This window comes from Cricetulus griseus, chromosome 3 (assembly GCF_003668045.3).
Source record: "Cricetulus griseus strain 17A/GY chromosome 3, alternate assembly CriGri-PICRH-1.0, whole genome shotgun sequence".
NCBI lineage: Eukaryota > Metazoa > Chordata > Mammalia > Rodentia > Cricetidae > Cricetulus > Cricetulus griseus.
Window position 1 is genome coordinate 253,793,743 of NC_048596.1, and position 24,914 is coordinate 253,818,656.

General features: G+C 42.1%; 1 protein-coding gene and 1 long non-coding RNA gene across 4 annotated transcripts; one reads left to right on the forward strand and one right to left on the reverse strand.

The window, feature by feature from the left end:
• Positions 1-1,083: 1,083 nt before the first annotated feature.
• LOC113834998 lies at positions 1,084-4,214 on the reverse strand. The gene is made up of 2 exons (XR_004769372.1): positions 3,689-4,214; positions 1,084-1,698 (listed from the first exon to the last, which is right to left on the reverse strand). It is a non-coding gene; the product is annotated as an uncharacterized LOC113834998 (long non-coding RNA).
• Positions 4,215-6,521: 2,307 nt separating this feature from the next.
• On the forward strand, positions 6,522-23,274 carry Nqo2 (N-ribosyldihydronicotinamide:quinone reductase 2). 3 transcript variants are annotated; one of them, XM_027409279.2, is made up of 7 exons: positions 6,522-6,674; positions 10,751-10,834; positions 13,459-13,623; positions 16,678-16,808; positions 18,752-18,865; positions 19,773-19,874; positions 22,715-23,274. In XM_027409279.2, exons 2-7 carry the CDS (start codon positions 10,828-10,830, stop codon positions 22,889-22,891), a joined length of 696 nt encoding a protein of 231 aa, XP_027265080.1. In that variant the 5' UTR covers positions 6,522-6,674; positions 10,751-10,827; the 3' UTR covers positions 22,892-23,274. The 3 variants fall into 3 exon arrangements, with proteins under 3 accessions (XP_027265080.1, XP_035298788.1, XP_027265079.1); XM_035442897.1 differs by lacking the exon at positions 6,522-6,674 and adding an exon at positions 6,798-6,923 and having other exon boundaries at positions 10,525-10,834; XM_027409278.2 differs by lacking the exon at positions 6,522-6,674 and adding an exon at positions 6,800-6,923.
• The last annotated feature ends 1,640 nt before the right edge of the window (positions 23,275-24,914 follow it).

The window sequence follows — 24,914 nt, forward strand, 5'->3', positions numbered from 1 at the left end:
ACTCAGATGTCTGCCAGAAGCAGAAACCTGTTTAAGACATGTTTAAAATAGGAACAGAGGTTAAAACTTATTTACTGAAGCCCACAGTGTAGAAAAAGCAGATATCTGGATATCTGTTCAAACAGAAGGAACATATTTATAAATTTGAGTCCTAGCAAAAACTACAGATTTGGGCTATAAGCATGTACATTTTTCTTCTGTCCAGTTAGCCAGGTATGGATTGGACAGAGGTGCCTTTGGCCTGATGAAAAGCCCTTTAAGTTTGTACTTAGATGACAACCAAAATAAACTTAAAAACCTTGAGCTTGTGCCTGAACAGTAGATAGTCATTATTTTACCAGCTAACATGCTGACTATAGTCTATAGTGGATCTGACTGTCTGATGCTGTCAAGCTGACAACCATTAATACTTCAGAGATCTGAGAAGGGTATATTCTATTCCCTTCAATGCATGCAGTAAACAGTTGGGGGGATATAAATATTCTGCCAGATCAAATCAAAAGTGAGCCCTTGAAATTACTTGAAGGTCAAGGAATCATAGCTAAATCATCCTAACTTGGGTTATTTGGGACAGTTTAGACATAGGCAAGAGGATATGTATCAAATGGTGCCACCTAGTGAAGGAAAGTCTGTCTTCTGCAGAATAGGACCATAATTTTTAATTCTTCCCTGAGTTCCCTGTATGAAGTTCCTAGGAGAGTGTGAGGGACAGAGTGTATCTGGGAGGGGGGGGGCTCGCTGGTTGCCAGGGGTGAGTCTTGGTCTTATCACACTGAGTCCTGAGGCATGGCTAATCTGACTTTAAAGGGAAATTTTACAAAACAAAACTGAAGAGAGAGGGGGACTCACCCTCTTGTAAAAAGCAAAATGCTAGCTAGCTACCTGCAGGTCTCTTGGATCAGGAAGTCTGGCTCAGAGTGTGTGTGTGTGGAGCGGTGGAGGACACAGACAGCAGATACAACCTTTGTCAGTCACATGCTCAGCTTGCTACTGGAGTTTTTGGGGTCAAAGCCTCAGCTTAGCAGCCCTAACAAGTTAGGCTCAACCATCTATCTTCAATAGACCAATCAAAGAGATAACAAATAGTGCAAAACAGAGAAAGATTTATTCTGTGTGGATACTAGAAATAGGAACAAAGAGATCCAGTTAACTAGGCAGGGTTTTCCTGAGAAACAGGACCTACAGTGCTAAGGGGATTTATTTAATTCATTTACGAAATAAAGCTTGTCATCCAAAGATTGTTGTCTATACACTGAAAACATTGGAGAACCTCGTAGCTGTTCAGTCCATGAGTCTAGTTCCTCAACAGTCTCAATATGACACTGAAAGCCTCAGAAATCCCCAGAGAATCTTTGAATGTCAGGGAAAAGTGGTGGCAGCAGTGACAATGGAAATAAACGCACTCCAGCAAGCCTTTCCTTGGACCTCTTTACTTCTGAGCTCTGTGGAAAGTGCCACTCAGTCTAGGGAAGTCTTCTCCCCTCAGTTAACTCTTCTGGAAATGTTCTCACAGATCTGCTCAGAGGTGTCTTTCAGTTGATTTCAGAACCAAGCAAACTGACAATCAAGACTAACCATCCTAGGCTGGAGACATGGCTCAGCAGGGAACAGCGTTGGCAGATTTTCCAGAGGACTCAGGTTCAATTCTCAGCAACCAGAAGATGATTTACCACCTGCAGCTTCACGCATGTGGTGTACCTACATTCATGCAGGATAAACACTCATACACATAAAATAAAAATAATTATTTAAATACTAATCATATTATCCACTGACCCATTAAATCCATCCTTGGGATACTGACATAAGGTCAGAGTTTGGGGGTGTTATTTAATTTGGGTTTGTTTTTTTCAAGACAGGGTTTCTCTGTGTAGCTTTGGAGCCTGTCCTGGAACTCAATCTGTAGACCAGAATGGCCTGGAACTCACAGAGATCTGCCTGCTTCTGCCTCCCAGTGGAACTCACAGAGATCTGCCTGCTTCTGCCTCCCAGTGGAACTCACAGAGATCTGCCTGCTTCTGCCTCCCAAGGGCTGGGATTAAAGGCCTGTGCCACTACGGCTCTAATTAGGTATTTTGGAGACAGTCTTACTATGTAGACTTGGCTGGGTTAGTGTGTAAGCATGAGGATCTGACTTTGATCTCTAGCACCAAGAAAAGCTGCCATTGTGGTGGCACTCACCTGTAATCTCAGGACTGGGGAGAGGTAAGGCAGACTAGCCCTAGCCTAGCTGAGGTAAATGCATTCCAAGTTCCTTGTTCATTGAGAAGCCTGTCTCAAAATATAAGGTGGGCATGATTGAGGAAGACATCCAGTGTTGACCTTTAGCTGTACATGGACATGCACTCACACAGAAGAAAAAAAATATTCCATAAAAGAACAAAACCAAAGCAAAACAAAAACAGTTAACTGTTAATTGTTCTAGAAGGGATCCTAGCCCACTCTGAGCATGTGGCTCTGGCAGGCCTTGCCCTCTCTCCAATTCCCTCAGTCTTGCTAAAAATTGTTAGATTACTTTCCTGGCCTAGTCCCTTATTTGGCCACTTCCTCCTCCTGAGACTGACTACCAAGGTTCAGCTATTAGGTACTGAAGTCTAGCAATCAGAAGCCCCCTTTGGCTCACCCAATTAACACCAGTTAAAATTAAATACCCATCCTAACACAGGGAATTTCCCCTTGTATCGTTATAACCTGCTGTTTTCTGATGCATGTCTCCTCTTTATCCAGAGGCAGTCCTCTGTCCTCGAGGACGCCTCCCTCTGCCCCCTTCCCTTCTTCCTCCCCCTTCTTCCTAGTCCTCTGCTTCCCATCTGCCTCTTCTCCCTGCCCTCTGTCCGGCTGGGGCAAATAAATCTTTGTTCTGACAACTTGGTCTTGTGGGTCCTGAGCCAATACTTCTCCTTTCAGAAGGCAGGAAATTAACAGTTAACTGTTGAATTTGGGTCCAAAGAAAAAGCGGTTATTGGAGGATTTCACTTTAGCCGGAACTAACTAAAATGTTAACTAACTGAAGTTAATTTTCAGCTTCCGTCCTGAGGGAATGATTTGTGTCAGCTGCTGATCAATATTAATGAGGAAAGTGGCAAATATCTGCCACATCACAATGTTAACCCTGGAAATAAGATTAAAATTTCTATTAGATGATTGCTATGTTTTTATGATTATCAGATTACAATGGGTATGTCCTCAATATCTTTGTTTCTCTGTGTTCTCTGTGTTTGGATTCAATTAAAAAAAAAAAAACAAAACAAAACAAACAGAAGACTACAACTCACTTCAGCCTTTCTCATCATGTGGCAGAAACCCAAATAACAGAACCCCAGCATGATAAAAGCCTTGTGTGGTTTAAATGTGAAATTTCCCCCTAGGCTCAAATGTTTATCACTTGGTGTTGGAGGACTGTGAAAACTTTAGGAAGGAGAACCTTACAGAAGGAAGTTGATCAGTAGGGGTTGGCCTTGAGGGTGTATAACCTATCCCCATTTCCTGTCATCTCTCTGCCTCATAACTGTGGAAACAATGTGATTAGCTACTACATCTCCCTTCTTAAACTGTGAGCCCCAAATCTCTTATATTGTCTTCATGTACTTTATACATATACAGTGAGAAAAGAAACAAATACAATCCCAGATGGTTCAACAGCACCTAAATAGTTCAAAAGAGCCTCCAAACGAAGAGCAATACAAACCTGGAGGTGCACCAACTGGAGAGAAATTAACAAAGGTAAGATGTTATCAAGAGTCCAAAACAGGAGCTGGAGAGATGGCTCAGAGGTTAAAAACACTTGCTCTTGTAGAGAACATGGGTTTGAATCCCAGGACCCACTTTAGGTGGCTTACAACTGGCTATAATTCCAGTACCAGCAGATCCAACTCCCTCTTTTGGCTACTGCAGGTAACATGGTATCATAAACTCATACAGGAACACACGTACACACAAAAAAAAAAAAAAGAAAAAAAGAAAAAAACCTTTAAGAGTATAAACACTGCTTAACTAAATGAGGGCAGAAATTTAAAATGTTGTTGCCAGTAGTTATTCCTTAAAATGATAAATAGATGTGCCATATGACCCAACAATTCCATTCCTAGGTGTAGGAAGCCGGTTCCTGCATTATAATGTTGCCTGAAGACACCAAGGTGTGAATTACTTCACAGGCGCTGGGTAATCTCCATTCCTTTGATCTCTGCCTATCCCGTGGCTCATTTTAGCCTGAGGAGCTGAAGCCATTCATAGGGTAATACGTCCCAGGCGGCTGGTCAGCTTTTTATAAGGGATGGTTTTCTTAATGCAATGTCTCTGCTCAGTCTCTGCTCAGTCTCCACTCTGGTAAAATGCATTAAAGCTTGTCTGCAGAAGGATCCGAGTGTCCTGCGTGTATTTCTTGCTGGCGAGGAATACAGAGCGGGCGCGGGACACCTAGGTACATACACAAAAGGACTGAATATAGGAACTCAAGTAGGTAAGCATACATTAATAGTCAACACAGAATTATTCAAAATAATAAAGCATCTTGTCTATCAACATATAATTGGCTAAACAAAGTATAGTGTATACACACACACACACACACACACACACACACACATATATATATATATATATATATATATATATATTATTCATCTATAGAAAAGAATGAAGTTCTGGTATTTCCTATATTATGGATGAATTTTGGCAACCAGATTATCAAAGTAAGTAAGCTAAGTGAAAATATCACACTCGTTTTAAAAACAATATACAAGTCATTGGAAACAGAAAGTAGACTAGAAGTCACCAGGTGTGACGCTTGGCTTTCACTACCAACTTGATACAATCACTTGGGTAGACAGTCTCAATGAGGGATTGTCTAGATCAGATTAGCCTGTGGGCATGTCTGTGGGAGATTCTCTTGATTACCCTAACTAATGTGGATAAACCCAGCCTGAATGTGGGCAGCACTACTCTCTGGCTTTGGGCCCCTGACTTTAGAAAGGCAGAGAAAACTAGCTATGTACTAAGTGTAAGCATGCATCTCTCTGTGTGTGTTCTTGACTGTGATGTAATGTGACTAGCTGTTCTCTTTCCCGTTGCCTTGACTTCCCTGCTATGATATACTGTAACCCGGATTGCTAGCTAAAATAAATCCTTTCTCCCTGCTTTTTTTTTTCCAGCTATCTATCACAGAAAAGAAACTAGAACACCAAGAGGATTAGAGGAAGGAAGAATGGTGAGTTATTATTTAATGGTATAGGACTCTGAGATAACTCAAGTAAGGTAGAAAGAGTTCCATTTTGCTGATGGTTTCAGAGGTTTTAGCTCAAGATTAGCTGTCTCCCTTTGCTTTCTGACCTGTGGAAAGATTAATTATCTTGGCAGAGAGTGCATGTGGAGGAGCCTGATTCATCTCATAGAGGCACAGGACCAAAGAGAGAGGAGACAGTGCCAGAGTACCCACTTCCCTTCAGTGGCATATCCCCAATGAGCCAACTTCTTCCCACAGGTACCTCCTACAGCTTCCAGCACCTCCAAAAGTGCCATGGCCTGGAGAACAAACCCTCAGCGTGTGGGCCTTTAGGGACCTACAAGATCCAAGCTATGGAATGGAAAAAGAGTTTTTGTTTGGAGTTGTGCAAAAGTTTTGGAAATCGGTAATAATAGTAACTAAAGATTGTGAATGTAACTAAAGCCACTTAATTTGACACATAACACACACACACACACACACACACACACACATACCTAACAAAACCTCGACCCCAAAATAGGTGAAAATTTTTTTCTGTGTTGTTATTTTTGGGGTTTTGTTTGTTTTGTTTTTGGAGACAAGGTCTCCTTAGTACAGGCTGGTCTTGAACTTATGGTCCTCCTGTTTCAGCCTCCTCTGTACTTGGGATAACAGGCTAACACCATCATATGCAGTTTCTCATCTATTTGAAAGGGGCCATTGCAGGACACTAGGAATTAAAGCAAGGAGCTTGGTAAAGGTTCTAGAGGAAGCCAAAATCACAGACTGGCTGCCAGCAGCACAAAAACAGCCTGGAAACAGACAAACCTAAAGTGCCCAGCAGCTCCCTTTGTCAGTGTCGCCAACCACAGCACTAGTTCCAAAACTTTCCATCTTCTAAGGGGAGGTCCTTGGCCTTGTAACATTTAATTTTAACCATATTTTATTTACACACACACACACACACACACACACACACACACACACACACACACACATCCTTTTCATAGTTTCCCCCACTGATGACATCTGGCAAGTGTCTTACCATGGAGTGACACTGATAGGGAAGCAAAGAATTCATCCCTCAACACAAAGATTGTTTTTATAGTCAGCCATTTCCCCTCCTAAATCTTGGCAACTACTACTCTGATTCCCCATCCCTGTAATTTGCTCTTTCGGGAAACAGAATCATGAAGTTCATAACTTTTGGGGATTGGCTGCTCTTACTGTGGGATACTCCCAGCCAACTGGAGCTGAGTGTATTCACAACTCATTCCTTTTTTGATTGCCTAGTAGTACACTGTGGGCGTTTTGTTTTGTTTTACCCGGATATATGTAGTGGCTGTGTATGATTATGTACAAGGCAGGAGAGCGCCTCTACCCTTCTTCCAGAACCGGCTTCCTGCCAGTCTCCAATCAGCTAGGAGCCAAACTGGTACTGCCCACAACCAATGGAGTCCAGCGCTAGCAGGTAACAGGTCAGGGACAGGGAGACTTGGGGAGGCAAAATAGAAGTCCACTGATCCCGCTTGTGGGTGGGCAATTATTGCCCATAGGCGCGGGAGGACAGTGTGAGGGCGGGTGAGGGGCGGAGCCCAGCGGGGGAAGCCGCCCTGCGTCCCAGTGCGCAGCCGTAGTGCCTGCCGGCTAGCTTTAGGCGTTCGTGCCCTGAAAAGCGGAGGTGTCTCATTGTGCGCTACGCTCCCTCCTGGAGGCCGAGGTGAGAGTCAGTTTACTGCTTCCCAAGGGCTAGCACCTCCTTCCTGCAAGCGACTTTAGGGATTGGGGGAATGGGACGGAAGATACCCCTTCTGGTTTTTAGCTTGCGAATTAGACCGTGAACTCATGTCCCTGAGGTTCCCTGTACCTTGAGCCTTTCTTAAAGTATCAGTAGACCGTACCACATTTGACCCATGTCCTGCTTAACAGAACGGTTGAGTTTGTCAGCCCACTTCTGGATAAAGAACAGCTGCGGGTTTGCTATTTATTACCAAAGGGTAAAAGTCAAAGCGGAGCCGAGAACCGAGTTTGTTCCCACTGCCTTCCCTTAACCCTGGCGCCTTCAAGCAGCTGCGGCTCACTCTACCTTCAAAGACTCTGGCTCAAAAGAAATATACCTTCTGGAACTACTAATGTGAAATTAGCAGTTTCGGTAACCTCTTATCTCTGGAAATCTCGGAGAGATACAGAAAACTGAACGCGTATGGATCACAGAAACCTCTAGTAGAGTCAAGTACAATAGGTATGGGGGGGTTGAGAAGATAACTTAAGTGAGCACAGAAGGCATGCGGAGATGATATCGCTGCAGGATGACATGCTAACTTAGAATGACCGCCATAGAGTCTGCCTGTGTGGAAGAACGGGGCATAGTAAATGATACAGTGAAAATATCAAAATAGCTGCTGGGTGTTTATCTCTAAATATCAGAGCTCATTTCATGTGGCTTGTCCCTTAACAACCACAGCCTCCCACCAAAGACAAAACACCTTGGATAAGTTGTAGTTTCCACCTAAGGAGAGCTATCGATCATCTCTGTGCCTGAGGGTGAACAGCCCTGTCAGGAGACTTTCTGTTCCTTCCCATTCCTTATTCTAGGAGAGTTGAGTAAGAGGAAATTCAACTCTGATGCACACACCGCCCTCCATTTACTGTAAGTGTGTAGACTGGGCTGAGTGGTACAGCTAGGGGTGGTGAAGCGAGGGGAGGCTGAAGAGACGGTATACTGTGCCTAGGGAGCTGCAGTGAAGCCCCAACTAAGGTGGCTCTGGTCCCTCATTTGGGGAATCTCAGGATGAATTTTGTTCATCTGCAGTGGCCCTGGGAACCTCTGAAAAAGTGGACCAGGCCATGGGGCTTTCTGCCTAAGGTCTTCTGTTATTCTTAGGAAAAATCTTTACCCTGCCCTATTTACTTGGTTATTCCCCATCCTGCTTCTTGGCTGCAACCCTCACTTCAAACCACAGCTCAGCTAAATAACCTTTCTTGATGTTTCTGGAACTCTCCAATTCAGCTCCCATTGGGTCCTTACTTGATTGCCTGCCTGCCTGCTTGGACTCTCTCTTGATCCAGGTTTCTGCATGGCTGGCTCAATATCACCATTTATTCACCGTCTCTCTTCTGACACCCCAGAGGAAATGTGGGCTTGTGGTGTCTATGTAATGTTTAGTGACTTTGAGATACGAGAAAGTCTCTGATCAGTGCTCTGCCAGAGATGAAGCTTTTGATCTGCTCTCTAAACTTGCAGTGTAAACCTCGGGAGGAACTTTGACCTCCTTCTCTAACCCTTCTAGTCTTAAGGCATATCCATGTCACAAGGCTCTAACCCTTCTAGTCTTAAGGCATATCCATGTCACAAGGCATTAAAAGGAGGGGAACCCTTAGCACCTTCAGCTCACAAGATTTTAACTTGCAAATAGCATTCATCAGAATAGCATTCATCAGAACAGAAAATACTTGGCACTGACTTCTCAGGAGGTCAAGGTCAATTCTGACTTTTAAAAGGTGAGACTGTACCCTGGGGAAGATTTCACCCAGCATGGAGCTTTCCACCTGTTGACCCAGCATAACCCTTGGTATCTTCCAAAATCCCTCAGCACCTAGCACACCACCACTATCATCAAATGAGGGTTTAAGACAAAAAACTCATCTCCATTTTCCTCAAAGGTTATGCTTGAAAAAAAATAAATCCACTTTCTCCCACCAGTCTTATAGAGCAGCATGTAATATGAGCATGGTGATACTGATTGGGTGTGTATTTAATGTGACAAACATCTTTCATCGAAATAAAGTGTTTCTTCAGGGTATCACTACTGCCACGGTCACTAGTACTTTCCACTGTCTGGGCTCTGTGCTTGCTTTGCCTACTTGTTGACTGTTCACTGTCTTTCCACTACCAAAGAGTATATGTAAAGCTCATTTCTCATTTGTGATGCTCACTTCTGTGTCTCAGCACCTCATTCAGTATCACACCAGATAGCTGCTTCACCATCCGGTTATTGTGAATAAAGCTTCGATGGACATGCAGGAACAAGCGGGTCTGTCTCAAAATCCTGTGTTTCAATACCTTTCAAGTAGTGAGTAGTCAGGGATGATCCTGAACTCCTAATCTAGGATTACTGGCATATTCTACCACACCCCAAAACCTGTTCAGATCCTACTTTGATTCTTTTGAGCAGATAATCAGAAGTGAAACGAACATAGTGATTTCCTATTTAGTTTTTAAGGAGCCTCTTAGTTGCCTTTCATAGAAGCTGCACCGTTTTACACCTTACCAACACTGAAACAGTTTCTTTACCTGACACCAAATCTTGCTCTTTTGATTTTAGCCATAATATTACCTTAATGACTAATATACCTTTCCACATGCTTATTAAGTGCCTTTGTATAACTTTGGGGAGAAGTTTGGTCTTTACCCATTTCTGAGTTGGCTTATTTGGTTTTTCACTTTTATCTGAGTGTTTTGTTTTTTTCCTGGCAAGAGCAGGTAATATCATATGTTAATTACTTTTTTGTTGCTGTGATAAAATACCATGACCAAAGGTGACTTGTAGAACACAGAGTCTCTTTTGACTGATGGTCTCAGAGGAATAAGAGTCTCTCCTGACAAGGAAGCATGGCAGCAAACAGCAGGCATGGTGACAGGAGCAGGGACCTGAGAGTTTACATCTTCAGTCACAAGCAGGAAGCAAAGAGAGTTACCCAGAAGTGGGGCGACCTATATAATCTCAAAGCCTGCCCCTAGTATTACACTCCTCTAGCAAGGCTGCACCTCCCCATAACCCCTCCCAACAGCATCACCCAATGGAAACCAAATGTTCAAATACCAGAGTCTAAGGGGGTACATTTCTCATTCAAACCAGTATATCCTGCCTCCAGAAAGTTGTTTTGGAGATGACCAGCCAAGAGAGTGAGGACACAAACCTCCTTGTCTTTGGGGCCCATTGGGGAGAACATTTTATCCAAAATCTATCACTGAATTGGGTGTGCTAGAGATTAAACTCCAGCCTTGCACTTGCTAAGCACAGGTTGTACCACTGATCTCCACCCAGTGTCCCCTAGAATCATTTTATATTATAGCCACCATATATTTGTCCCATCTTTCTTACTTTTCTGGGCCACCCTGTGACTCTAGATGGAAGACTGAGGCACCCAACTGGCCTTATTTATAGTGGAGAAAAAGGCCCAGTAATGCACAGTGACACTCCCTTGATTTCCCCAGTGTCCTTCATCTTATCAGTCTAACTAAAAAGGAAATCTTAGAATGCAGGAAGACTGGCTGAGGAGGCACCACTCAATTTTTTTATCTGTGGTTCATTTCCCAGGAGTTCTTCTATAGCTACCTGCATGGAAAGTTCAAGTCCTTCAGGAAAACACTGGCTTGGCATTGTGTGTGGTTTATACCATGAAGCTCACTTCTCTAGAGGCTGCCTTGCCCTCTGACAAGCTTTTATTCAGATGTGTTTGTGAAGCAGGCACTGTGAGGCCTACACTTGTTATCCTGACTTCAGCTCTATCTTCCATTCCTCCCGAGTTTACTTTCTCTTCCAGAGTGTTACAATAAGAAGAGTGATAGTACCTGAAACTTTGGGCTACTGTATCAAATCAGAGAATCCGTCTCCTCCAACATGGCAGGTAAATGACCTGATATGGGGGTATGACACATTTAGCCAGAAATTGTACCATTTGTTATTAAAAAATTCCAAGCAACACAGATGTGTATATGAACCTTCTTGGATGACGTGGATCACTGTGTGTAATTATTTTCTTTCATATTTTTTACTTTGTTCATTTCAACCTTCTCCAAAAAAATTGGAGCACATGCCTATCCTTTTTTTGTTCAGAAACCATCCCTGGAACAAAAAAGTTCTCAAAAAGGGGGGAACTGAGGAAATGGGCTTCTATTTTAGACCAAGGTTTGATCCCATCATTACCTTTCCCTCCTTTTACAGTACTGGGGACCAAACTCAGCAACACATGTTCAACCACTGAGCCACACCTCCAGTGCATATATATATACATATATACATATATATATATATATATATATATATATATGTGTGTGTGTGTGTGTGTGTGTGTGTGTGTGTGTACATATATATCAGGGATACATACATAATTTTACAACTCATTTTTACTCAAATATATAACATTATAATTCTTTAACTTTAAATATGTAGATTTATTTCACTGCCATGTTATAGTGTAGACCTGAGCTTTTCCTTTGCTTTTACAATATTTGTTTATACATGTCAGAAAAGTACTAGTGTGCTATTTTATCCCTTGTACCTAGCTTTGGAGTTTTCACCCTTGGTACTACTGATGTTTGAGACCAGATCAGTTGTGGGGGTGCCATCCTATAGCATATTTAGCACTGTCTCTGGGCTGTACCCATTAGATGCCAGAAGCATCCTCTACCACCAGTGATAACAATTAGAAACGTCTCCACTTTTGACAGTTGTGTCTGTGACTGATAACACTGCCCCTAATTGAGAAACACTGACTTCATTTATACTCATTCATTTATACTCATTCTCTTAGCAAGCCCTCAAAGTACAGTTCCTTTATAGCATTGGAGCATTAGAAAGTGAATGGAAATCTAATAATCAATCCAACACATGCAATTCAACCTTCACACTCAGATGAATGCCCTGAAACTGCTTCAAGCTATGTTTTCTATTCTGGAGCCTAGACTCGGAAGTTCAAATCAAGAGTTTAACATCTTAGTTCCAAAGAGATTGTCAGTAAAGTGCTTGCCAAGCACACATGAGACCTGAGTTCATATTCCCAGCACCCACACAAAAGCCAGGACAGGAGCATTCATCTGTAACCCCAGCATGCAGACAGGGGCATTCTAGAGCTCTGTCCAGCCAGTCTAGCCAAATTGGTTCAATGAGAGACTATCTCAAAATGTAAGGAAAAAAGCCACTGAAGAAGACATATTCATGTGAACACAGGTGTACTTACATTCACATGCACCCACACACACACAAGAGTTTTACTCTGTGTGTGTGTGTGTGTGTGTGTGTGTGTGTGTGTGTGTGTGTGTGTGCCTATGTAGATGCACTTACATGTGTGGGAACATGAAAAGGCCAAAGGCTGACACTGGATATCTTTCTCACTTATTTTTCTACCTGATTTTTAAAAAATATTATTTATATGTGTATTTGCATGTATGTCTGTATATACCACATGTATGTTTTGCACAGTTACAGATGGTTGTGAGCTGCCATGTAGGTGTTGAGAATTGAACCCAGGTCCTCTGGAAGAACAGCCACTGAGCCATCTCTCCAGCCCCCTCAACCTTATTTTTAAATACAGGGTCTTTAATGGGATCTGCAACACACTGACCTACACTGGCTAGCCAGTGAGCTCCCAGTATTCTCCCCTCTCTATCCCCACTAAGTACTAGGGCCATCAACATGTGCTGACACCCTTGGCTTTTTGGGTGGGTGCTACAATCCAAATTCAGGTCCTCATGCTTATTCATGTTAGGAACAGTGCCTTCATAACTTGCTCTTGGAATCTTCTCTCGGTATCGCCACCAAAAGAGAGGTTCCACATGTCTCCTCTGTCTCTTTCATAAAACCAGGGTCTAGTTCATCCTATTTCATTTGTCGGGTGTCCATGGACCTGAAGAAGATGGAAGCAGAATACACCAGTCTGAAGGTTGCCATTATTGCTGCCTGCTGATGTAGGCACAAGAGATTAATTCCTTTTATTTTTGTTTTGTTTTCTGTTATACAGAAAGGCTAAAAGTTGTCATAAAGGCAATCCAAAATAGAACAGGCTTTTAAAGATTTTAGTTGTATGTTTTCTAAGGGGACACATAGTCTAGTTCATTGTATTTATGAGTAAAGGTTAACTATCTTCAAAGTTCTGAGGATATGATTACCAAGTCTCCAGAATCAAAAAGATTGATTCTTGAGCGTTTTTAATTTTGAATTTTAAAGTTTGGAATGTCTGACTTATAAAGGCTATACAAATATTTCAAAGTCTGAAAAAAAGCCAAATTCCAAATCATTTCTGGTCCTAAGCATTTAAAAAATAGGAGCTACTCAATTTGTATTAGTAAGCCCAAGTTACAGTGCACTGTAATAGCATCAAAATAGTCATTATTTTATCACTCACTAAAAAGGTTGATGATTCCTTTGGTTCAATGCAGTGGTGTACCTATACATCACTTCACCCTAGTCTTCACTGAGTTTTGAAAAAAAAAAAAGATGTGCTCTTCAAAAAAATCTCTTCCCTTGATACAGGTAAGAAAGTGCTCATCGTCTATGCACACCAAGAACCCATGTCCTTCAACGGGTCCCTGAAGAAAGTGGCTGTTGAAGAACTGAGCAAGCAGGGATGTACAGTCACTGTGTCTGACTTATATGCCATGAACTTTGAGCCAAGGGCCACAAGAAATGACATCACTGGTAAGTCCGTGGGGTGAATCATCTGTCTTAAAATTATGTTTTATAATTTTTAAAATGTCAACAATACTTAACTATTGCCCTGTAACCTCAAGTCTCAGGTCAAAAGAGTACTTGGTGCCAGTCTCTCATCCCTGTCTCACAACAACCCAATTCCTCTGCTCCCAAGGTAGTGAGGTTTCTTTTAAAAGAAAGATTATTCTATTTTAATTGTGTGTATGTCTATGTGAGGGTAGGCGCATATGCATGTGGTTGTCTGTAGAGGCCAGAAGTGAGTATTGGATACCCTGGTGCTAGAGTTAGAGGCAGTTGTGAGCCTCTGGACATTGTTCTAGGACTTGAATGCAAGTCCTTTACAAAAGTAGTATTGCTACCTCGTCAACCCTGTTTTCTGTATTTTCAGAGATATCTGTGCTATGAGGGTTGCATTAGTAGCTTCCTCACCACTCACAGAACACTTAACCAACTTGAGAAGAGATTTATATGGGCTTGCAGTTCTATTACAGTAGCTGGATCAATTTGGATCATTGCTGCAATGGCTTTTACATATCTGGAAACCTAGGCACAATGAAACTAATTCTGGGGAAACAGCTTCCTAGGATTTTCGAGTTTTCCATAAGATCAGACTGTATGCAAGCCTATAGGGCATTATCTTAATTAGTGATTTAGAGGCAGGCATGGTACTGGAGAAGTAGCTCAAACTACATCCTGGTTTGTAGGCAGGGAAAGAGACACTGAATCTGTTGTAGGCTTTTGAAACCTCAATGTCCACCCCCAGTGACACAATTCTTCCAACAGGGCCACATCTCTTAATCTTTCCCAGACTACCAACTGATAACTAAGCATTCAAATATATGAGCAGATGGTGACCAATCTCTTTCAAACCACTATATTAGGGCAACTGATAGTCAGCTACAGCTGAGCAATTAAGCAGTAATTAAGAAAAAAACTAGCATCATTGAGGTGAAATCTGGGAAGTGTTTCCTGAGAGTCAGCACACAGAATAATATATGTCTATATCCATCTATCTGTATCTGTCTATCTATCTTTCTATCTACCTACCTATCTATATAAAATTTATCTAGGTCAATGTCACTTACTAGTGGTTATAATTGTTTTTACTTTAGCTTTCCATAAAGTCTTTTAAGTCAGCATTCCAGATCAAAAAAGAACTCTGATGATACTTTTGTTGAGGGTTCCATTAAGTATATAGGTGAAACTTAGGAAGAATTCACCTTCTGTGATGCTGTCTCTCACTCTCCAAGAGAATGATGGACCTTTCATTTTCTCTGCATTCCCTCCGTCCTTTCCCTTTTCTTAGGTCAATTGAGATGTTTTATCATATGGATTTTGACAGGTGTATACTTAGGCAACCCTAACTACCCCCCCCATTTTTTGTTTGTTTGTTTTGAGACAGGTTTTCTCGGTGTAACAGCCCTGGCTGTCCTGGAACTTTCTATGTAAACCAGGCTGGCCTTGAACTCAGAGATCCACCTGCCTCTGTCTCCCCAGCGCTGGGATCAAGGATGTACACCACCACTGCCCAGCTCTAACTTTCTTATTGTTCGTAATGCTTTAATTGATTCTATGGGGCTCTCCAGATATGTAAACAACTATCCTAATAATATTTTGACCTCATTTTCCCCAGTATCTAATACCCCTAATTTGAAGGTGCTCATTGTCTATGCACTTGGAGTTGTATAGAGTACACCTCCAGATACAGTCTGTAATATTCATCATGATCTTTCTTTTTTTATATGTATGTGTATGTGTGTTTACTTGATTGCCTATATGTATACCACATGCATGCAGATGCCTCAGGAGGCTGGAAGAGGGTATCAGAACTCCTGGATTTGGAGTTACAGGAGGTTATGACCTGTCTTATGTGGGTGCTGAAAGCCAAATCCCAATCCTCTTCAAGAGCACCAAGTGCTCTCCGCCAGTGAGACATCTCCCCCCCCCCCCTTTTAAATACATCATTTCAGTCTGGGGATATACCACAATAGTCAAATGCTTGATAAGCATGTGCAAAGCCAGTACTATTTTCTCTTAATAAATGGCAGTACAGGGACTAAGAAAATAGAAAGTAGGATAAGGAGTAATAATTTTTTTTGTTTTTGTTTTTTGAGACAGGGTTTCTCTGTAGGTTTGGAGACTGTCCTGGAACTCTCTTTGAAGACTAGGCTGGCCTCGGACTCACAGAGATCCGCCTGCCTCTGCCTTCCAAGTGCTGGCATTAAAGGCGTGTGCCACCACCACCCAGCGGAATAATAATTTTTAAGCTAATAAAGTAATACATATTTCATGCCAAAAATTTAAATAAGATTAAAAGTGTAAACAAATACTACGCCATTTTATATCCACCTACCAACTTTATTATGTGTAGGAAGTGTCAGAACCGGGGCCCTTGGATACTGAAGGAATACTGTAAGTGCAGAGGACCTAGGTGGATTTGGGCTGCATGTAATGTGGTGGCCACACCCCATCTGATAACCTCTCCAGTACATCCTAGCCTCTTCCTTATAGTAATTAAGGTCTAAAGGTCCCTGGAAATCACAGAAAAATACAATGCAAAGAAATGCATTTTTCTCAGTTATGAAAATATTGAAGGACTGACCTACTTTCCATTGAGATTCTTCTCAGAGGTCTTAAGTTTACACCTCTAGTCTTGATGCTATGCAGTGGGGTCAGTGGGGTCACATCTGAGTCTTAGGCCACCCTACCTGCAGGGCCACTTCTACTACTTAGAACTCATATGGCACTAATACTTAGCTTCTCACAAGTCTTGGCCTTCTCTCTACTAACTCAGAAATTACAGTGATCTCATGGGTTGTGAGGAGGATATGCAAAGTGACCAGTACAGAGCACAGCTCCTGGCAGATGGGAAGCCCTCTATCAATATGGTTCTCCCAGCCTTCTCTGTCCTTAGCCTGGTCTCAAGGCTGAGCTTCTGGTCACATCACAGCAGATCCCCAATGTTTTGTGAGGCCAGACCACATAGCAGTTTTTGGAAGGCTGAGGCAAGCTGGACTGAGAAATTGACCTCTTCCTTCCTAGGTTCCCTCTCTAATCCTGAAGTCTTCAGATATGGGATAGAAGCCTATGAAGCCTACAAGAAGACAGCTCTGACCAGTGACATACTTGAGGAGCAGAAGAAGGTGCAAGAAGCTGATCTAGTGATATTTCAGGTTTGTTGTTTCCTCATATTAATGAGTAGATTCATCCTATGAACAAACTCTTGAACATTACATTTGGAACTAGTGGGTCTTTTTTTTTTTTTTTTTTTGCACATGTACATGATTACTTGAAATACCTTTCTTACTTACAACTCTAGTTAGAATACTTTCCTACTTTGATAAAGAAATCTTTATAGTCAATGTTACTCAAAACCCTGACTCCCCAGGTCAGTATGAATCAAGAACATACCCATTGGCCCAGTAGTTCCAGAAGCATCTGAATCATGCCAGTCTTCCTGCTTTCATCCTCCCAAAGCCCCTGTCTCAGACACGCCAGCTAGCTGGGAACCAGATTTTTCTGCACAACTGTTTTATCAAGGCAGTTTAGGTCAACTCCTGACCATTAACAGGACAACCTTCCTGTTTCCATCCTCGCTAGTTACTAAATACACGTTACTGAGCGTGAACACACACACACACACACACACACACACACACACACACACACACACACACACACACACACCACAGATTGTTGTATATTTCTTAAGAAGGTGAAGCCACTACAGAAGGAACTAGCCCTATAGACTGACTTCCAGAAGCACTAACTCAATCTGGCCACTCCTGCCAGCAGTAGACAGGATGCAGTTAACAAGTATCCATAATCTGGGCAGTCAGTTAAGTGTGTGATTCTAAAGAGTTGTTGCAGTGAGAGAAATCCAAGTCAAACTCAACAGGAAGTGGGGCTAAGTATTTAAGGGCTTGTAATGATATTTTGTTTGTGATCTAACAAATAAAGCTTGTCTGAAGATCAGAGTGCAAAGCTAGCCACACTAGTTAGCCATAGAAGCCAGGCAGTGGTGGCATACACCTTAATTCCCAGCACTCAAGAGACAGAGGCACACAGATCTCTGTTAATTCAAGGCCACCCTGAGCTACACAAAATTGATCCAGTCTAAAAGAGAAACAGAGCTCACATGAAGGTGATCTCAGCACTTGGGATCCCATACCTTTAATCCCAGCAGTAGAGAGGAATATAAGGCAGGAGGAGACAGGAGCTCAGTGCAGTCTGAGGCAATCTGAGGAGCACGCCCCTTCGCCCCTTTGGTCTGAGCATTGGTAGAGGTGAGAACTCTCTAGTGGCTGGCTGCTTTGCTTCTCTGATCTTCAACTTTAGCCTCAATATCTGTCTCTGAGTTTTTATTATTGGTGCTACAAGGACCCTGATCACTTGAGTCCTCTGAGCAAGAATGACAATGGCAGCACATCTGGAGTGCTCTGCTTTCCCCAGATTTCCATCCTGCAAGGACTTCACTGTTTTTACTTCATTTCTTAGTTTGGGTTACTATTGTTGTGATGAAACACCATGACCAAAAGCCTAGTTGGGGAGTAAAGGGTTTCTTTGGCTCACACCACGGAAGGAAGCCAGGCAGGAACTCAAATACAGTGAGAATCTGGAGGCAGGAAATGATGCAGAGGCCATGTTGCTTCCTGGCTTGCTCTGCCTGCTTTCTTAAAGAACCCAGGACCACCTGCCCAGGGGTAGCACCACCCACAATGGACTGAGCCCTCACACATCAGTCACTAATTAAAAAACAAAACCTACAGGTTTGCCTTTAGCATGATCTTATGGAGACATTTTCTTAATTGTCTCCCTCCTCTCAGATGACTTTAGCTTGTGTCAAATTGACATAAAACTACCCAGCACACCACCTTGTCACTGCCTACTCTCTGGCTAGCATAAGGAATTGTCATCAGGAGACAGTTACCAGAATAGCAACTGAACCACAGTCAGCTCTACCCTTCACCCCACTGTTGTGCCCATGTTGTGCCCCACTGAGCTGATCCTATAGGTTTCCTTTGCCTGCTGGGTGCCCTGGGAGGAGAGGTCCATGGGACTAAAGTATGAATCCTGAGACAGCATAGTTTGTTTCTGCTTGTTGTTCCATCCCCAGTTCCCACTATATTGGTTCAGCGTGCCAGCAATTCTAAAAGGCTGGATGGATAGGGTGCTGTGCCAAGGGTTTGCCTTCGACATCCCAGGCTTTTATGACTCCGGTTTGCTCAAGGTATGTTCTCTGGGGATAAGGATCACTACAGATCCTTCCAGTGGGAGGAAGGTGAGAGCATCTATCAACTTATATTTATAGTTTGCATTTTTTGTATTAGGTAAGTAAATATTCATTAAGCACTTAATGTATGCACAGCACACTTCATAGATGATAAGTGCATCCTTTTCTAATTTATAGAGCTTTTTGATAGTGGGGGATATACATCTACACTAGTCTACACATAGGCAAAGGAGATATGGGGCTGGGTACTGGGCAAAAGTGAAATGGATAATGACATGGATAGTACCATTTTCAGCCCCAGACTCAAGGTACTGACTCTGTGATGGTCTGACTGATCTTATGATAGTTTACACTTTAGGGCTCCACATGCCCACCCTGGGTTAGGGGATAATCACACACCTTCTATATTTTAGGAGAGGGGTTGTGAAACCTGGTATGTACCATGCATATTATCTGTAAATGTCTTACTGAGAGAACTTTAAATTCTAAAAGTTTCAAAAATGAAATGTATATAAGGGAAATGAATCAAGTAACCAAGATACTGACCTTCATTGTATGGTCATCCTGTGTGAGCTTCACTCGCCTTCCTATCAGCCCTGACCATGGTCAGTAACTTGGTTCTTGTGGGGTCTGTGAAACCTAGTTCCCTCCAGAAGTCTTACATGTTAGAAGTTTGATATTCACTTGTCCCTTTGCTGCCTGCTCTGTTCCCATCCCTGACAGGACATTAGCTGTCACCTTTAGATGGATCTGAGAGACATGGGGGTGTTACATTTGTCTATCCTGAAAGGAACCTGACTTCTGACGCCCTTCTGACCGTCATAAACCACTGTACAACATGACAGGAGCACTGTTTCCTCTTCTGACAGTCATATGATGTGTTTACTTTCTCCCCTGCCTGCAGGGTAAATTAGCCCTCCTTTCCTTAACCACTGGAGGTACAGCTGAGATGTACACAAAAACTGGGGTCAGTGGAGATTTCCGGTACTTCCTATGGCCACTCCAGGTAAACAGACCTTGCAAGCCTTCTCTGCTTTGCTGGTGCACTGGGCTCCCCTGCTTCCCACTACACCTTACACACACATACACCTTGAAAGCTTGACACTTCATTTGACTCTCAAGTAGACAGAGAAAATAATAACATTTTATCCTTATTTTATTTTTTAAGTTGGTAGCAGTTTAAAGGCTGGCTAAGAGGAAAGACATACAACTTTTGATAATGCTTGACCCAAAGTTAAGCCAGACCTGATTAGTCTGCTGTATGCTTTATGAGGATTGTGATAGCCCTGAGGTGGCACCAGGTATGTGGGTATGAGTGATGAGAGACACCAAAGCCCGGAGAGCCCTCCCCAGACTTACAATGCTCTATGAAGTTAGTACCACCCTTAGCCTTGGTTAGAGGTACTACAGCCCTGTGACCTGGATGGCTTTACCTGGGGCCTCTGGACACCCTGGACAGATGAATGCCTAAAGAATAGTCATCTACTGAGGAGAAAGGCAATGGCAGAGTGAGTTCCAGCAAGCTAGGATGTCCATGTGCATGGAACTCCTTAGTGAGGGGACGAGAACAAGAGGCAGACTGCAGAGCGAGGAGAGCTCTGCAGGTCTTAGGAGACCTTGAGAGCTAAATGGATGTGCTTTCATTTGGTGAGGAGAGATACCTGTTTAGGTTCGAGAAAGGCTTGTACTTAGTAGCTGGAGTGATTGCTTTTGTGAATGTAGACATTATGGACGAAGACACAGGTATAAGAGTGTGGTAGAGTAAGTGCTGAGTGTACACAAAACCTTGAGTTTGAGCCCCAACTCCCTATAAGCTAGTTGTGGTAGTGCATACCCATAATTACCACTTGGGAGGTGGAGGCAGGAGGAACAGAAGTTCAAAGTCATCTTCAGCTACACAACAAGTTTGAAGCCTGCCTGAGGTATAGGAGTCCTTCTCTCAAAATAATAAATAAGAATTAGGAATTGTCCCTTTTCTTTCTGGGTTCACATTTCCTACTCCACATTTCTGCTGAGACATTGGAAATTTTTAACTGATTTGTCAGCTCTCTCTATTAGTGAAATTATCCTATTGTACCTTTTGAAAACAGTAAGAGTTTCCTTTATACAGATAACATATTGTTAAGTTCACTTCTTGCCTTTGTTGTTTGCTCTTGTGTGTGTTATAGACATGTATATATGTGTGTGGATGCACTTGCCAGTGCATGCATGTGTGAATGCTACAGGCCCATTTAAGTATCTTCCTTGATCACTTTCCACCTTATTTTTTTGAGAACACATCTCACTGATTCTGGTGCTTGCCTATTTGGCTAGACTGGGATCTGCCTATCTTTGTCCCTCTCCCCACATATACTGGGGTTACAGATCCATGTTGCCACACCCAGCTTTTTAAAATGATTGCTAGAGTTCAGAACTCAGGGCCTTATCCTTGCACAGCAAGCATTTAACCATCTGAGCTGTCTCCCTAGCCATTTTAAATTCAATCATCTAAAAGTTTTTTATTTGTGAAGGCTACTGGCTTTTCTCTCTTTTTTTCACCCAGTCCATTTGCTGGGTTCTCCTACTGATGATAATTGATGTTTTACATTTTTATTTAATTTTTAAAACTACATTATTTGTTATAGCAGAGGAGAACATGTCCATGCCACAGCATCCACATGGAGACCAGAGAACAAGTTTCGGGAGTTGGTTCTCTCCTTCTACCGTGTGGGTACTAAGGGTCAAACTTAGGTCATCAGGCTTGGTAGCCTGTGCCCTTAGCCACTGAGACATCCCACCAACCCCATAAATTACTTTTTAAAAAAGATTTATTTTTATGTGTTAGAGATATTTGCCTGCATACATGTATGTACATCACATATGTGCAGTGCCCAGAGGGTGGAGAAGGATACTTGAACCTCCGGGACTGGAGTTAGAGACAGTTGTGAATTACTATGTGGGTGCTAGTAGCCAAACTCTGGTTACCAGCAGGAACAGCAAGTGCTCTTAACTGCTGAGCTATTTCTTCAGCCCCCAATAGTGGATTTTTAAGAGCTGATTTCCAGGAAATAAAATCATGTCATCTGGGTGAATGTAATATAAAAACATGCTTTTTGTCCTCTAACTTCACCTGATAGGGAACACTTGGATAAGGGTGTATGTTGTGAAGAGCATAGTGCAGAAGACCAAGTGTGACATTTCTAGGAAGAAGCTAGGCTCTTTTTGAAAGATGATTACAATTGGTGGATTAGTGCTGCTCCATTAAGGGCAATTACAAGTTGTGAGCCTCCTTCTCTGAAGGCTAGCCGTTCTCATACATGTCACCGACTAAGCTTAAATCTTGTTTTAAAAATATGTACTTTACCCCAGTTTATAACAACATATAGTGGAAGGAAAGGTAAACAATATAAAAAAATTTTAAAGTCCACTTAATCTACACCTCCAGAAAGAATTACTTGTTATTTATTTCCTAATGGCCTAGATAGATCCTTACATTTTTTTAAAAAAAGGTTTACTAGATTATTAATGTTGTACATAAATGGTATACAAGAAATACTGCTTATAATTACTGATTAATGAGTATAGTCAACAACTTTCTACAGCAGTACATCATAGCTAAATAACCTCTCTGAACATAGCATTGAAGGTGGTAGAATTTGCCAAATCCATCAAAACTGTAATGTTTAGTGATGGACTCATTAGTAAAGATCTATCCTGCAGCTATCCAGAGATGGGTTGTTTTCAGTTAACTTTGTAGCATTTGTTTCATTATTTTTGAAGGCTTCTTCACATCATCTCCCCTTACTGATTTATCTGAGTGTACATAAAGAGAGTGGTTATGATTAGTTCTTTCCTTTCTGTCTTCAGCATGGTACATTGCACTTCTGTGGATTTAAAGTCCTTGCCCCACAGATCAGTTTTGGTATTGATGTTTCATCAGAAGAAGAAAGAAAAGTGATGGTGGCATCATGGGCGAAGCGGCTGAAGAGCATCTGGAAGGAAGAGCCTATCCTCTGTACACCCCCTTGGTACTTCCAAGAGTAACACTTTGTGCTCTGAGTACAGCAAATTAGCAGCATGGTGAGAGACCTAAAGCATGTACAAAGAGCAGGTGGTGCTGTATCCAGAGATGCAGTGAATATGTCCACAAATGAGTGTTTTCAGTTTCATGCAACTAGATCAGATATTTCAACAAACATCTTGGTGCACTGTATTTGTTCTGCCTGGTCATTATTCACTCACTCATTTTTCATTTCTTTAATGTTTCTCTAAAATCTCTCTTGCTACTCTAAACCTTCATAGTATAGTTTCCTGAATATGGAGGTGGATTTGTTTGTTGTTTCGTTTTGTTTAACTTGTTACCCCCCCAGGAAAGATGAACCCATTTATATCTAATGTTTTAGTGATAAATTTTGATTGACTTCTGTTTTTTGTTTTTTGTTTTTTTTTTTTTGACTAGGGGGTTATTATAATGTTTTAATTGAAATAGCTCTTCTTTTTATTCTTAAGTGTATACAGTGAGGTTTTTTAAAATCATTTCAAACGTCAAAGCCTTTGATATCATTCTACCACTATTCACATAGTTTCATATGAATAACACTGAATAATGACCCTGAAAAATAGGTACAGATATATGGAGACATCTCCTACCCTCCATTGTCAGCATTACTGAAGACAAGACTGTTGCTAGCACCCAGGGCCTTTCTCCTGTAGCAGTCTCAACACCACCCTATCCCCTCATCAGATTCTTCACTAAGTTTCCTGTTAGAAATGTCCAGATGAGAGACAGAGAGACAGAGACAGAGACAGAGAGAGAGAGAGAGAGAGAGAGAGAGAGAGAGAGAGAGAGAGAGAGAGAGTTGTAATGATTTGAATGAGATGGCTCCATAAACTCATGTTTCACTACTTGGTCCCCAGTAGGTGTCACTGTTTGAGAAAGATTAAAAGATATGGCTTGTTGGATACAGTGTGTCAGTGGGGGCAGGTTTTGTGGTTTGAAAAGACTAACACCATCCCCAGTGTGCCCCCTTTGCCTCTTACTTGTGCATCAAGATGTGAACTTTCAGCTGTTCCTGCTGCCATGCCTTTGTGCTGGAACCATAAGCCTTAATTAAATGCCTTTTTTTTTTTTTTTTTTTTTTTTTTTTGGTTTTTCAAGACAGGGTTTCTCACAGAGATCCTGCCTCTTCCTCCTGAGTGCTGGGGTTAAAGGCGTGCACCACCAACACCTGGCCTAATTTTTTTAAAGATTTTTTTTGAGGGAAATAAGGACATGAAACTGAGGGGACAACTTTCAGGAGTCAGTTCTCTCCTTCCATTGTGTTCAGAGACTGAACTCTGGTTAGCAGGCACATTTACCTACTGAGCCATCTCACCAGCCAGTGAGTACTTTTTACCATCCCCAGGTTGTTTTTCAAATCAGTCTTCAGATTCTCCTTCTGTTGTAGTTTCCTTTCTGTGGCTATGATAAAATACTCTGACCAAAAGCAACTAAGGGAAGGAAAGGTTTGTTTTAGCTTACCACCCCAGGACATGAGACTGGACTGATAGCTCGGCATTTGCTGTTCTGCTGGGGTATGCAAGTTTAGTTTCCAGCACCCATACCAGGTGACTCACAACCACCTGTAACTAGGAGATTGATACCCTCTTCTGAGCTTCTTCAGTATTTACCCTCATGTGTGCAAACCTACACCAAGATACACACACACATATAATTTTAAAGATCTTTACAAAACAAACAACAAACAAAAACAACCACCATAGGTCATAGCCCATTGTTGAGGCAAGTCAAGGCAAGAACTCAGAGGGAAGGCAGACCTGCTAACTTATTCCTCTGATCAAGTAATTCACTTCATAGGCAAGAGGTGTAACAGGAACCATGGAGGAGGATACTTGTTAGTAGCTTACTCATAGACTTACATTCAGTGAGCTTTCTTTTTTATTTTTCTTTTTGGTTTTGTTTTCTTTTTTTGAGACAGGATCTCACTATGGCTGGCCTGGAAGAACTCTCTATGTAAACTGGTCTGGCCTCAAACTTACAGATCCACCTCCCTGTGTCTCCTGAGTG

Coding starts and splice junctions, on each gene's coding strand:
- Nqo2 (XM_027409279.2), top strand. Junction 13,624..16,677: donor CACAAGAAATGACATCACTG/GTAAGTCCGTGG, acceptor CTTCCTTCCTAG/GTTCCCTCTCTAATCCTGAA. Junction 19,875..22,714: donor ACTTCCTATGGCCACTCCAG/GTAAACAGACCT, acceptor TTCTGTCTTCAG/CATGGTACATTGCACTTCTG.